At 48.0% G+C, this 13,483-nt stretch overlaps 2 protein-coding genes across 2 annotated transcripts; both read right to left on the bottom strand.

Moving 5' to 3' along the window:
• Positions 1–276: 276 nt before the first annotated feature.
• LOC123160900 (sphinganine C4-monooxygenase 1-like) lies at positions 277–1,502 on the bottom strand. Its single transcript, XM_044578745.1, has 2 exons — positions 1,190–1,502; positions 277–1,042 (listed from the first exon to the last, which is right to left on the bottom strand). The coding sequence occupies exons 1-2, from the start codon at positions 1,418–1,420 to the stop codon at positions 470–472; spliced, it is 804 nt and encodes a 267-aa protein (XP_044434680.1). The 5' UTR covers positions 1,421–1,502; the 3' UTR covers positions 277–469.
• A 4,629-nt stretch (positions 1,503–6,131) lies between these two features.
• LOC123155690 (uncharacterized) lies at positions 6,132–11,356 on the bottom strand. Its single transcript, XM_044573842.1, has 5 exons — positions 11,274–11,356; positions 10,105–11,140; positions 7,575–7,691; positions 6,987–7,453; positions 6,132–6,854 (listed from the first exon to the last, which is right to left on the bottom strand). The coding sequence occupies exons 2-5, from the start codon at positions 11,053–11,055 to the stop codon at positions 6,311–6,313; spliced, it is 2,079 nt and encodes a 692-aa protein (XP_044429777.1). The 5' UTR covers positions 11,056–11,140; positions 11,274–11,356; the 3' UTR covers positions 6,132–6,310.
• Positions 11,357–13,483: the final 2,127 nt, after the last annotated feature.

The raw sequence follows: 13,483 nt of genomic DNA on the forward strand, positions 1-13,483 counted from the left end.
GGTGCCTCTACAGGGCATTCGCTATACTATGCATAAGCCGAGTGCCTTTATGTTTGCCGAGTGTATAACCGGCAGGACTCGGTAGAGCTTCCCATGTGCCGTGTCATAGTGTGTGCTGAGACTTGTACTCGGCTTAGATGTCTTTTGCCGTTATACCATGTTCTTGTACTCGGCAAAGACAAAAGAACTCGGTAACGACGATTTTTGTACGGTTAGGCAGTTTCCTTGGCTTTTGTAGATCGTGTTCTTTATATTTCTCTTATCCAAACAACGCCTTAAGGTACAAGCACAGAACATATACATATTCATAAGGGAGCACAAGATATAATATTCATAAGGGAGCACAACATATAAATAGTGAGAAACCACATTATTAGTGCGAGAACATGAGCACGTACGGCTGTAGTGAAGTTCTATATATCTTGCCAAGTGAACATGCATATATATCAGGGGAAACCAAACCAGCTGCTCAATCGGACTTGTGCTGCTCGTGCGCCGCAAGGGCGTGCTTAACCGGGCGCGCCTCTACCCCTCCACCCTCACGGCTCTGGAGCGTGAAGGGCATGTACGTTCCGAGGATCTTGTCCCACACGACGAAGAAGGGCTGCGAGAAGTTGTGCTTGTTGCCGTAGAGCTGGTGGTGGATGTTGTGGAAGGCGCTGTTGTTGGCGAAGACAGCGTGGAAGACGTTGCCGGGCAGCCAGAGGCCACAGTGGTCGTCGACGGTCTTGATGGCGCCGAACGAGATGAAGAAGATGGCGGTCCGGGGGGTCATCCCGGACGCGAGGAAGCCGACGGCGCCGCTGGCCGTGTCCATGAGCAGGCCCTCAAGCGGGTGGCTGTAGAGCGCCCCGAAGGCGTAGGGCACCAGGATGGTGTGGTGCTGCGCGTGGACGTGCTTGTACAGGAACTTGTTGGTGTGGAGATACCTGTGCACGAAGTATTGCCACGTGTCCATGGCGAACATCGCCACGACGAACTGCAGCGCTATCACCGGTGCCGGAGGCTGCTCCCTCGTGTCGTGGCTTCCATCGCCGGTGATCTGCATGCATGATAGTTAGTACAAAGTTAAGTCATTTATTTTGAAATGGGGAAGTACTACTTCATCCCGTAATGTAAAACGTTTTTTCATACTAGACTACCAACTTGTGCATGCATGGCACGACGAGGGGATGGGATTAGAGAGTACCTTGAAGACGATGAGGGAGACGGCGACCTGGACGGCCTGTTGGAGGAGGACGCCCTTGAGGACGGTGCGCTTGGAGGGTATGTTCCTCGTCTCCTCGTCCTCCTTGGGGTGGAGGCGGTAGCAGTCGGCCGTCCCCAGCGCGTCCAGCACGATGTACAGCCCCGAGTAGAGCCAGTACACCGCGATGGGCACGAACGTGCCCAGTAGCTCGTCCGAGACTGCGAAGGCCATCTGGATGAGTCTGTGGCCAAACCCCAACACCCCAGATCTTTACAGCGCACACCGATGGATTGCCTCTTCTAGCTTGGACATGAATAGATGAATGGTTGATGTAGGCCACGGCTGCTGCTGCAGCGACCATTTATAGGGGTTGAGGAGTAGTGACAATGCGGCGGGTCTACGAAGGCCCGCGAGACAGGGGAGAAAACTTGGGGTATCTCTGCACGTGCTTGGGAAGAGAATTCAAGCTAGGGAGGCGGAGGCCGACGGGAAAGCATGCAACACTCGCACGTGTCTTGTGTCTGTACTAATGATCAAAAAAAATGTAACGGACGAGCGTATGTGATCAGTCCAGCTATCTTCTTTACCCTGTGTGCTCGGTAGATCGCTGGAACGATCGAGACGTGAGCTGAAGCGGTCCCGCTTGGTGTTCTGCAAATGTTCTACGTTATCTGACTGCGCTTCGTCAACTCCGCGGAACGACAAAATGTTGTTCGTCCAACTCTATCTGTCAGTACTTGTCTCACCTTCTTTGCGTTTCGAAATGTGCGGGCTGTTCCATTTGGTCAGCGACGCCTTGATAGATATTCCATGCAGCCGCAGCTATCGAGCACCATTTTTCTCCCAAGACTTCGCAAGCATACTCGCTAACATTTCAAATTAGACGTCTTGACCTTCACAGCGAATGACAAATCGTCTCTCATCCCCACGACCTGGGCCTTCACCAGAGATAGCACTAGTGCACGACAAGTCTGACAAATGAGATATTTGAATTCAGAGAATAGGAGCTCTCAGTACTCACGAGTTTCGAGTCAGGCAGCCCATCCTTGGCCCCAGGGTGGTCGGTGGTGTGGAACCTACCGCCTCCGCCGAAAGAAAAATCGAGGAGGCTAGGAGGCGATTGCCCACACTGTCGATAACAAAAACTGTGCAAGCTTAGAATTCCTCTTCGAGTGAATAACTTTTCTTGTTTATAAACATGTGTGTGATCTTGATTAGTGATAACCTAACTGGTCTTAGTTAGCAAGGTAGTAAGAGCAACTCCAACGGGCCGACCCACACGGACGATGATTTTGTCCGTTTTTTATCCGTTTGGGTTGTTAGGCGGACATAAATGTCCACTTCCACATTTAGGTCGGCGTATGCGCCTAACGCTCGCCCGATCCATTTTGACGGCGCCGACAAAAAAAATAGTGCATGCATATTTGAAATAAAAACAACTTAATTAAACATTAAAGCCGGCCAGGAAGGCCGGCGAGAGTCCACGCGTCCATATTAGCATTAAATAAAACTAAAAGCAAACTAAACTACGAGGCGGTGCGCTGCCCTAGGAGTCGTCGTCGTCGTCCTCGGGGTCGGTGAGGTCGATGAGCGTCGGCGCGGGGCCGGCCCAGGGGAACGCCGTGTTCCAGGCGGCGGCGATGTCGGCTGTGGGCAGTGCCGGCGCGGGGGGCTGTGCAGCCGCGGCCTGGTGTGCCTCCTCCTCGGCCTCGCGCTGCTCCTCCTCGAGGTCGCGCTCGAGCATCTCCTCGTACTCGCCGCGACGGCGCTCCTCGGCCAGTCGTCGCTAGCGCCACATCTCGAGGTACGCCGACTCCTGCGCCGGCGTTGCCTCCATCCAAACCGGTGGCGCGGAGACCCACTCGCGCACTACTCCCGTCCAGGAGTAGCTCTCGATGGGGGACGGCTCCGGCTCGGGCTCTGGCTGCGGCTCCGTCTCAGCTTTGACGCGGCGTCAGGGAAGGGACGGCGGGGTCACCGACGGTAGCACGCAGTCGCCCGCCGCAGAGAGGGCAATGGCCTGCGCCATGGCCGCCTCGTTCCGAGCCCCCTCTTTCTCTACCGCCTCCACCCTCCGCCGCTCGTCCTCCTCGCTCCCCCGTTAGACCGCCGCAAGGGCCGCCTGGTCCTCCTCGCGGACAACGAGCGGTGGCGGCGGCACGCTGCGATCGACCTCGCGCACGCCGCGTCACCTCGCCTCCTCGTGCTCGAAGGTGAACCACCTCGCCCAGTTGGGCGAGTCGGTTGCGTAGGCGATGTCGCGGCGCTGCTCCGGCGTCAGCAGCGCCCTCTAGTGCCGCAGCTCCTCCGCGTGCGCCCTAGCCGACCGCGGCGCCGCCGGCACTGGGATCCTCTCCGGATCCAGATGCCAGTCGTGCGGCGGGATGGCGTCGGGGTACGGGAGAGGCACGCGGTGCTGCCAGTGCCACTCCGCCTGATGCACTGGCACGTTCACGCGCTGCCTCTGCCGGCGGAGGCGGGAGGAACTCCGAGGGAAAAGGGATGGCGGGGGCCTTGCCCTTGGCCTTACTGGTACTGGCGCCGGAGAAGAGTCCCATCTCACCGTGGTGGTGGTGGCTAAGGTTTGCCGCCGACCGGAGAGCAGAGCTTGCTAGATGTGGACAGCAATTTGGATGAGAACGGCCCAGCCGCACGGTTGGCTTAAAAAAAGACGACCGCCGTCGCTAACGTGTGGGTCCGAGGTCATAAATTAAGCTGACCAGGTTGGCCGCGGGCGGTTGGACGACCGCCAGGTGGGGCCACGACGGACAGCGAGAAGGCGTGTGTGGCGTCCGTTCCGCGTCGGCGCCGACGCATTTGGGGCGCAAATTTAGGCCGCAAATGCGTCAGCGTGGACGCGAAGCGGACGAGATTTGGGTTTGGGTCGGCTCGTTGGACCACCACTTTTGCCCGCGCCAATCCAAACGGACGCAGGCAGACGAAATGGGTCGGCCCATTGAAGTTGCTCTAAGACATGTGTTTTTTCTGTCAACATGACTGAGTCTATTAAACAAAACAATTAGTGTAAATTTGTCTGTTTCGTGTGACCCATAGTTCAAGTAGCTTCAAACCTTTATCCCACTATAATATGTTCGGCAATTGGTTGTAGGATTTTCACACAAGGAAATCTGGACATAATATTATGGGGGCGGCAGATTTATGTTGGGCTTTGTGGTTTACGAGGAATAATGTCGGTTTTAAAATAAAATGTGCTTCATCTCCGGTGCAGGTTATACATGTATGTATGGGTGGCTCCGTACTTGGTCCTACAGATACTTTTTTTATGATGGTGTCTACCAAAACTAGAGTATACAAAAGGTTTTCTCTCATCATGGGTGGCGGTTTCATCTTCAGATAGGATCTACCTCACGTTAAGTTGGTCCCCTTTATCAGCCATGTGTTACACACACGTCACCGCCGCCAACAATGACCACCATAGCACAAACACCCAGGCCTCCTTTGATTCATAGGATGGGATTTTCATAGAAATAGTAAACTTATAAAAATGAGATGACATGTATCTCAAATCTTATGAGTAGGAATGAGAACGGAGATGTCATTTGGTTCGCATAAGAGGAAATTTTCTTTTATTGAGTCTATGCTCATGTTTATTTTTTTGGCTCATTCGGTTTGGAGGAAATCAAAACGTAGGAATTAGGAGTAGTATAGGAATTTGATAGGATGGCACTTGACATCCTAAATAATTGACTTGCCTCGTTCCTACGCGCAAAATGAGCTTTGAGTAGATGTGTAGTTTCCTCCAAAAACATAGAAAATGAGTAGTATCCCTACGAAATTCCTGTACGCATTTCCTACAAACCGAATGCATATATAGGAAATTTTCCTCCGAAATCCTTGTTCCTATGTTTTCTCTACAAAAATCTTCCAAACCAAATGAGGTCTTGAAATGTGAAGGATAGGAACCAATCCTATTATAGGAATAGGAATCCATTTCTATGAATCAAAGGGCTGTAAAGAAAAAAATTCTATAAAAATCATATCCTATAGAATTCCTCCAAACCAAGAGGCCCAAGCGTGGGAGAGGACAGGAGAACCACCACATTCAGCATCGAACGGAACGTCGCCAACGGGCAACGCCGTTGCAGCCTCCGAGCACAGCCGGAGATCGGTTTCTTCCATCCCACGCTGCAATGCAATCCAGCCACCCTGCATATGCAAGCTCACTGCCGCCACCGGCCACGGACACCATACCACCACGAGGCTCATCGACGACCTCGCCCAGGGGTCGCCGTCCCGGCCTACTCGCGCAGCCACTCTATGCCACCGACGCAGACCAGATCCACAAGCCACTGTCCTCGAACCGACACTCCACGCCCCCGCCGTGGAGCTGCGGATGCCAGCCGAAACAACCCCATCCCAACCATCTTGCCACAATGCCAGCCACACCCGCGCCTCCCGACTCCCGGCAACCGCAGCCAGCTTTGCAACAGAACGCCTCCGAGCATACAGAAGTTCAATAGCGGTAGGTACCAAGGAGGAGACGAGTCAGGGCCGATTGACAAAACTAGCTAGGCTGACCTTCCAGCCATCCCCCACAGATTCGATCAGCCACGAAGACGAAGCATGCTCAGATGCTGCGAGCAAAAGCATGCCCGGGGCGAAAACCCCTACTCCCTCCATTTGGTTTGTAAGGAGAGCACACAGATGTTTCGATCTTCAATTTGACTAACAAATTGTGTGACACATTTCAACAAAGAAAATGTGTGTATGCCACAAAAAGTATATGTTTAGAAACTTCGTTCAGCGAAGAATCCAACGATATATTTTTAGTGGCATATAACACACGTTTCGCTAGCCAGTTTGACGACATAGAAACACCATTGTTCGTCTTACAAACCCAGATAGAGGTCACCAAGTCACCAACCACCGGCACAGGAAAAGTAGAAAACATAGTAACATCAACACAGCAACATGGACAGCATAGTCTGAACCTGAATGCCATTCATCCGGTAAGCAGTTTAACAAGCATACAAGATAAGAGAACAAAACATCCCGACTTCTCACAGTTAAGCTATAGTTTTTAACCAAAAAGTAAACATCCAACGACACAACTGGCAGTACAACCGACCCAAGGCACCGCATGTGAAATGCTGAGAAAATTCATCGATATGCTGGCGCTCCAGCGAAGGAATAGAGTGAGGAAACCGGGGCACCTGGTCCGTTGGCCCTTGCTGTAGGGACAGGTCTCTGACTGGCTTCAGCATAAGCAGGGTTGGAGGTCTGATAAGAATGTGGGAGATCTACGGCACGAGCATTTAGCTGGTCAGAACGGTAGAGCCCCCCATAAGAACCACGAGCATCTATCCCTCCTTGACGGTAGGGATCCTCCATACGAACATCGCGAGCAGCAACCTCTCCTGGACGGTAGAGATCCTCCATACGAGCACCACGAGAAGGAGCCTCTGCAGAGCGGTAGAGATCCTGGTAGAGATCCGCCACACGATCACCGCGAGAAGCAATCTCTCCTGGGCGGTAGAGTTCCTCCACACGAGCACCACGGGCAGCAAGCTCTCCTGGGCGGTAAGGATCCTCCAGGCGAGCATCATGAACAGTGGTTCGGTAGAGATCCGACATGTGGTCAGCACGAGCAGCCAACTCCCCAAGCTGTGCTGCGTAATCCCTTGGAGGTGTTCTGGCAGCAATGCTGAAATTCAAGGAATTTTATATTAGTCAAGAACACGATATATAACTTCAGTAAAGACATGATAGTATTGTAATAACCACAATGTGTTCAACTGTCAGTTTGAATTAGCAAAACATACGAATTTGAACTTACCGCTCATGCACTGGATCCACTCGAGAACGGTAGTAAGAATCATCAGATGAAGGAGCCAAATGGTGGTAATACACTAGTGGGACATGCCGAGGCTCTGGTACAGAAGGCGCATAGTGAGGCCCTGTGGCAATAGGAACTTGGCGAGCCTCGGGGGCAAGAGGAATGTGTTGAGACTCGGGTGCAGGAGGTGCTTGTTGATAATATCTGTGATCATCCTGGACATTAACCAAAAATTGGCCAGGTCGGGACTCGGTAGGAAATGGAGCATAGTGTGTTGCCCTATATGAGTCCTCAGGAGCAGGAACATGTACAACCACCTGCGGGCGCCTGTCTTCAACATGCAATGGATGTGGCCTATCTTCATGTTGATGCCTTCTTTCTTCATGGTGGTACCTTCCATCTAGATGACCCCTTGGAGCTGATTGCTGTACAGTGATAGGCTTGAATAGAGCCATCAGCCTACGAACCTGCATAAATCACATAATATGATAAACAACAAGGTAAAAATGTCATTTATGTTTGAAACTCCCATACTAGTTCTGTTGAGTAACTAACTAATTCAACAAAATTTATCCAAAGGACACTCACTTGTGTAGAGGTGATCTCAGGGTCGAATTTGCGGCTTGCACTGTAGTTCTCTTTGATGGCATGCTTGAAAGTACTCTCAGGAAGAGGAAGGCAATCTTTATCAGTTGTAAATTTCACCTACATCAAACACATCAAAGTAGTTTTCAGAACAATAAGAATATCCTTCTTCAGTACTAACTTCTCTGGCATAAGGTCCAGTTTTAATCAAAAGGTTGTGTGGCATCCTTCACCCATAAAATAGTGCTTGGCCACTGTGAGCACATAAAATTATGTGTCTGCTGTCCTCTGTACCACTTACAGCTATATGTTACAGGGCTAACACATTGAGCTTGAACCCAGCTGTTAGTAAAACAACCAGTCCAAACTCCAATGTACAGGACGACAAAACTTCAGCCTATGATCTCCAGCCTTACTCAAGCCGACTCCAACCACCCAACAGAAGTGCAATCAAACAGATTGACCCTTGAGAGTAAATACAACTACAAGCAAAACTAGATGTGCATACAAAATATAACTATGGTAGATACTAGATAGCATCAATCATTTTAACTATGAAATTTCCAGGGACCACTAACATATCACGCGCCTCTTCATTTTCGCATTCATCAAGTGTCATCATGATAACATTGGCACAATAACTGGAATTGCAATGCACAATATAGATCACCATTTTTCAGAGGAATAAGAAGCATCACTTCTTATATGGTTGTTGCCATGTTGCCACCATCCTCCAAAGGACTACCAAGTAGTATAAATAAAATAAAATTCACTAACTACCAAGAGAAGCATGCTTGCGCAATGAAAATCTTAAACAAAACAAGGTAAATGAAGGATTCATGCACAAGCGATGCTAGGTAGTTATGCTTTTGCCAAAAAAAAAAGAGAGGCAAATATCACTTGCTAGCCTTCATCCTTCCAAGGGCCAACTTAGAGGATAGCATATAACAAGTTGGGCTTCACAGGTAAACTTGTATAAGGGCGGCATAAGCTTGTTAGATACAATTTGTGAAGAAAGAGGCGATGTGTCAAGTAAAAAAACCTTTTACAAATGCTAACGTTGTAAACTTTTTAGACGGACAATTGAATAAGCATTTGAGTATGGAGTGGTTAGATTGGGTCAATGTCAGGGTATACCCCTCATAAATGATTTCTTCATACGAGGGGTTATTTAGATTTACATTAGTTGCATCCTTAAGTGTCATGATATTTCAGTTCTCAACCAATAACTAATTTGAAGAGTCAGCATGCTACCACCCAAAAAAATGATACACGTGATCACGTCTAACTAGACCTTGTGCTGGGCTGACACATAAAGTACACTACTTGTACACTCAACTACTCCCAGATAGAGCCTTAATAATATCAACTAAATCTCATCAAGAACCATTTAACATGAGAAAACCAGTGCATAGGTTTAACTACATATGTCATATTTGGTATATAATTTTGATAACTGCAAAACTTGCTTTACCATGAAGAAACCATGCTTTAGCAACTTCATTGACAGATTTTTTTTCCTTCAGTTTTAACGTTTCTTGTGTGTTGCAATAATTATGAAGTCTACTGCAGAAGAAAGATCAAGCACCAAAAGGGAAGGAAACTCATTGGTGGTTAATATTGGAGACATGGAAGACCATTTAGTTCTCGGCAAGAACGAGAAAACATAGAATAACTGGTAGAGGCATTAAGTTGGCCATTTTTATATGCTATGTAGGAATGCATCTCAATTATAATTGGAGAACGGAACGATGATTCGGTGATGGCCAACTAAATTCACGATCCGCCTAGCTACATCTTCCATAATAACTTTGGTAGAAGAAACAAAACTAAGGAACTCTATGCACATATATGGACGCATGCACATACTGTCCAATAGGATCACTAGTTTATTCTACTAATACATTTTAGGGCTTACAAACAATGGCATATAGTTCTCATCAAGAATGAGAAAACATAGATTAACTGGTTGAGGCGTTTAAGTCGGCCATTTTTATATCTATAGGATGCATGTTATAATTAGAAAACGAAACTATTATTTGATGATAACCAGCTAAAATCATGATACACCTAGCTACATCTTCCATAATAACTTGGGCAGAAGATATGAAACTAAGGAACCCTCTGCACATATATGGACACATGCACATACTATCCAACAAACAGAAGAAGTGTCACCAGTCTATTCTACTAACACATTTTTAGGGATGGCAAACAAGGGCATACATCCTCATTACTAGTGTTTGTGAACGCTTACGAACAATGCACAATTGAAGTTACAATGCAAGATTATCGCTAATTACTGTAATCCATGGCCCTGTTTGGACCTAAAATAGAGCTTATCTTTCTAGAAATAGTGTGACCCAGCAAGATTTCTACTCATGTGTCATGTCTAACATATTCATTTGTGTTGCAAAACTACTGGAGCACCTGAGCCACACACATCCTTAGGAACAATGCATACACCCATAAAATGCAAAACAGCTCACTCCACTACCATATATGGATCTAGGTAATGGAAAATCAAGATTACCTGAGCAGGAAACTTCCCGTTAAATGCATTTCTGATAAGGTTTATCCCGCCCTTTGATGTCGCCTTGTACACTCCATATAGCAGCCTCAAGTCAAAATCATACAGGAATACCTTTGTCCCTGGTCGGACCTTCTCCACCATCTCCTTCTTCCCCATAGGCATGCCAAACACGCGGTTCTGGAAGCACTCCGGCTTAGTCTGTGCATTGCACATGAAGATAAGCCCTCCTCCCCTGCTATCACCACCCCCTTCTTTCTTGGTCCCCTCCTCCTTCCCTATCCCCTTCTTATTCCCCTGCGCCCCCTCCTCCTTCCCCATCCCCTTCTTATTCCCCTGTGCCCCCTCCTCCTTCCCCATCCCCTTCTTATTCCCCTGCGCCCCCTCCTCCTTCCCCATCCCCTTCGTATTCCCCTGTGCCTCCTCCTGCTTCCCCTTTCCCTTCCAAGCCATAAGCCTCTCCTTATGCCCCTTCCTATTCTTCTTGCTACCACCACTACTACCGCTAGCACCCGCCCCATTGCTGGTGGCAGCTGCAGCATCAGCCTGCTTTGGCTTTGGCTTTGGCTTTGGCTTTGGAGTCGATGCTGATGCTTCTTCAGCGGTGTCTGGCTTTGGTGCCAGTACCTGGGCAGCAGATGATCCTTCAGCTACGGTGGCTGGCTTCAAAGATGTCGCAGGCGATGCACCAGAAGGAGTGGACGGTTTCGGCACAGACGCAGGGGCAGGTTCGTCCCTGCCGGCAGCGCCCGCGGAGGTCGACCCATCGGCCGCTGCCACAGCAGGGGCCGCGACCTTTGCGCCGGCGCCAATGGCTTTCCGTTTCTTAAACTTCGACGCCTTCGCTGAACCAGAGCCGGAAGCGCTCGCCGGGGACGGCCTGGCAGCGCCGCCGGCGCCGGAGGAGGCCGCCTTGGCCTTGGCCTTGGGGGTGCTATTGGGGGTCTTCACCATGGCCGCTCCACGGGGCGAGTCCGGGGCAAACAACAACAAAATCACCACAAAAATGGCGCCGCGCCCATCAAAATCGACGAGACATCTGGAAGGGCAGAACGAAACGGGGGATTCAATCGTAGTACGTCCTAGGGGGAATCAGGAACGAATTCGTGCGGGGGAAATTCGGAGGAAACCCTAGGTTGCTAGCCGAACGAGATGGGCCGCGGGCGGCTTACCTGGGATTCGCGAAGACGGCGAGAGGCGAGTGTGGAACTGAAACTGAAGGGCGAGCGAGCCAGCGGATGGGACGGGGCGAGGAATAAATAGAAGGGGGATGATTATCACCGCTACTGATGTCGTATATTTCGTATATTGCGTTTGGACGGCCCGGATTGAGCGATGGCCCATGAATAAATTGGGGGTGTTTAATTCGCTAAGATGTGTATATCTTTTTTTTGTAATCTATTTATTGTAGTTATTTATAGCCATCTATAGGATTTTCTTTCCTGCAAAATTTTTACAAAACTTTTTGAAGAACACCCCCCCCCCCTCGAACAATCTACACATCGTTTTTCTTGTATAAGAGAAATGGAAGACATCCAACAACTTTCGATGTCAATGCACCCTAAGGAAAAGACCATCTTCCTTCATTGTGTTATCTAGGGTTCATTGTATATAATGTATCCACTCATGTACAATGAGACTACCAGGTTCACATTGTTAACGCTCTCTATTCATCTTTGTAAAAACCTCCGAAAGACGGAGGTTAGGGTTCTAAGGAAACAAAGCATTCACACTCCCCTCCTTTGCCCCTGGACTTAGGTAGACTAATTGTTCCATCTTCATTGTGCCATCTTTTCTTAGTATATTGTTTCATTCATGAACAGTAATAATTATACTATGAAGTGTGACATTGTTAACGTCATCTCTTCTTCTTTGGAGAAACCCGTCGGCGACAAAAATTAGGGTTTTGCGAAAATAATTAAAGAGTTCACACAAGCCTCATTTGCCTCATGGACTTGGACGGTCAGTTGTCAATGGTGGTGGTCTGAAACTAGGTGATTTTATGAGTAAGGATGAAAAAGTTGGACAATATAAGGGCATGTCAACAAAATAAATGGCAATGAAATATGATAATATTTTTTCTTGGATGTACCAGGTTGAGCAAGAGGGGAAAATGGTTTTTTTATTTCTCAAATGTGTATTTATCTATTAGGTTTTCATATTTGTTTGCATCTATCTACAAAATTTTGTATCTCAAATATATTCACACACCAATTCTAAAAGCATGACACTAGTATAATTCATCAAGTCAGAGCAATGCACACACCCCTTTTGGCTATTAGAGATTAGAGAAGAATATTGTGTCTCGTCTTTTAGCAACTCAAGCTTTTGACGCCATTTCAAAAAAAAACTCAAGCTTTTGACACGTCCAAGGTAGAGACCATCATTTTTCCTTAAAGGTGCTTAATTACAATTCACATTTCCTTTAACACACATAAAAATTAGGCCAAGAGTCCAGTATGTCGTTCTTAATGCTCCCTCTTCTTCTCTGACGAAGGTAGAGGTGTAGAGGAGCCTAGGGTAAGTATAGGGCTCACACCCACTCTCCGCCTCAAGGTTTAGAGAGGTGTTACTTATATTAGTGGCCAAATGGTGTCAAGTTGTATTGACAATGGATGTTCTTTATGATGTGCATAATAATTAATCCATCTATTAGGTATACCTCCGGCATAATTAATGCTCTCCCTTTATCTATAACGAAGGATGAAACAGAAGAGGTTAGGGTAAGTGGAGAGTTCGCACCTCCTTCGTGCCTTGTAGGCTTATAGAGACGTTACTCATATTAGTGGTCCCATATTTGCGGATATATTGAAATGAACGTGTCCTATGCCGAAGCACACGCCATCTATCGAGTTTTCACTAGTTAACATTCCCTCTTCATCTCTAAAGAAGACCACATCGTGGAGCTTAGGGTTTGCGTAAATAGAGGGTCCACACACCGCTCTTGCCTCCTAGACATCTGTTATCAAAAGAAGTGGCAAGCCGATATATAGGAAGGAGGGGACTTAAATGCCATTCAAATAACTATATTGGGGGTGAGAGCTAGGCGCAGGTGGAGCTAGAGAGTTCACACTCACTATGTACCTCAATATTTTGCAGAAGAATGGTCAAGTAGGAGCAATCCACACCTGTTTTGTCTATCAGACAATAAGATTGTGTCTCATCTTCAAGCAACTTGAGCTTTCGATGCATACCCAAGGTAAAGATATTATTTATCGTAAAGGTGTTTTTATCTTCACAATACCTTCAACACAAACAACAATTAGACCACCAATCTAGTTTTACATAATTAATGCTCACACTTCATTTCTTGCGAAGGCAACAATGGAGAAAGCTAGGGTACGTATAGAGCACACACACCGTCACGGCCTCATAAGTTTAG

The sequence above is a fragment of the Triticum aestivum genome, chromosome 7B (assembly GCF_018294505.1).
Source record: "Triticum aestivum cultivar Chinese Spring chromosome 7B, IWGSC CS RefSeq v2.1, whole genome shotgun sequence".
NCBI classification, from domain to species: domain Eukaryota; kingdom Viridiplantae; phylum Streptophyta; class Magnoliopsida; order Poales; family Poaceae; genus Triticum; species Triticum aestivum.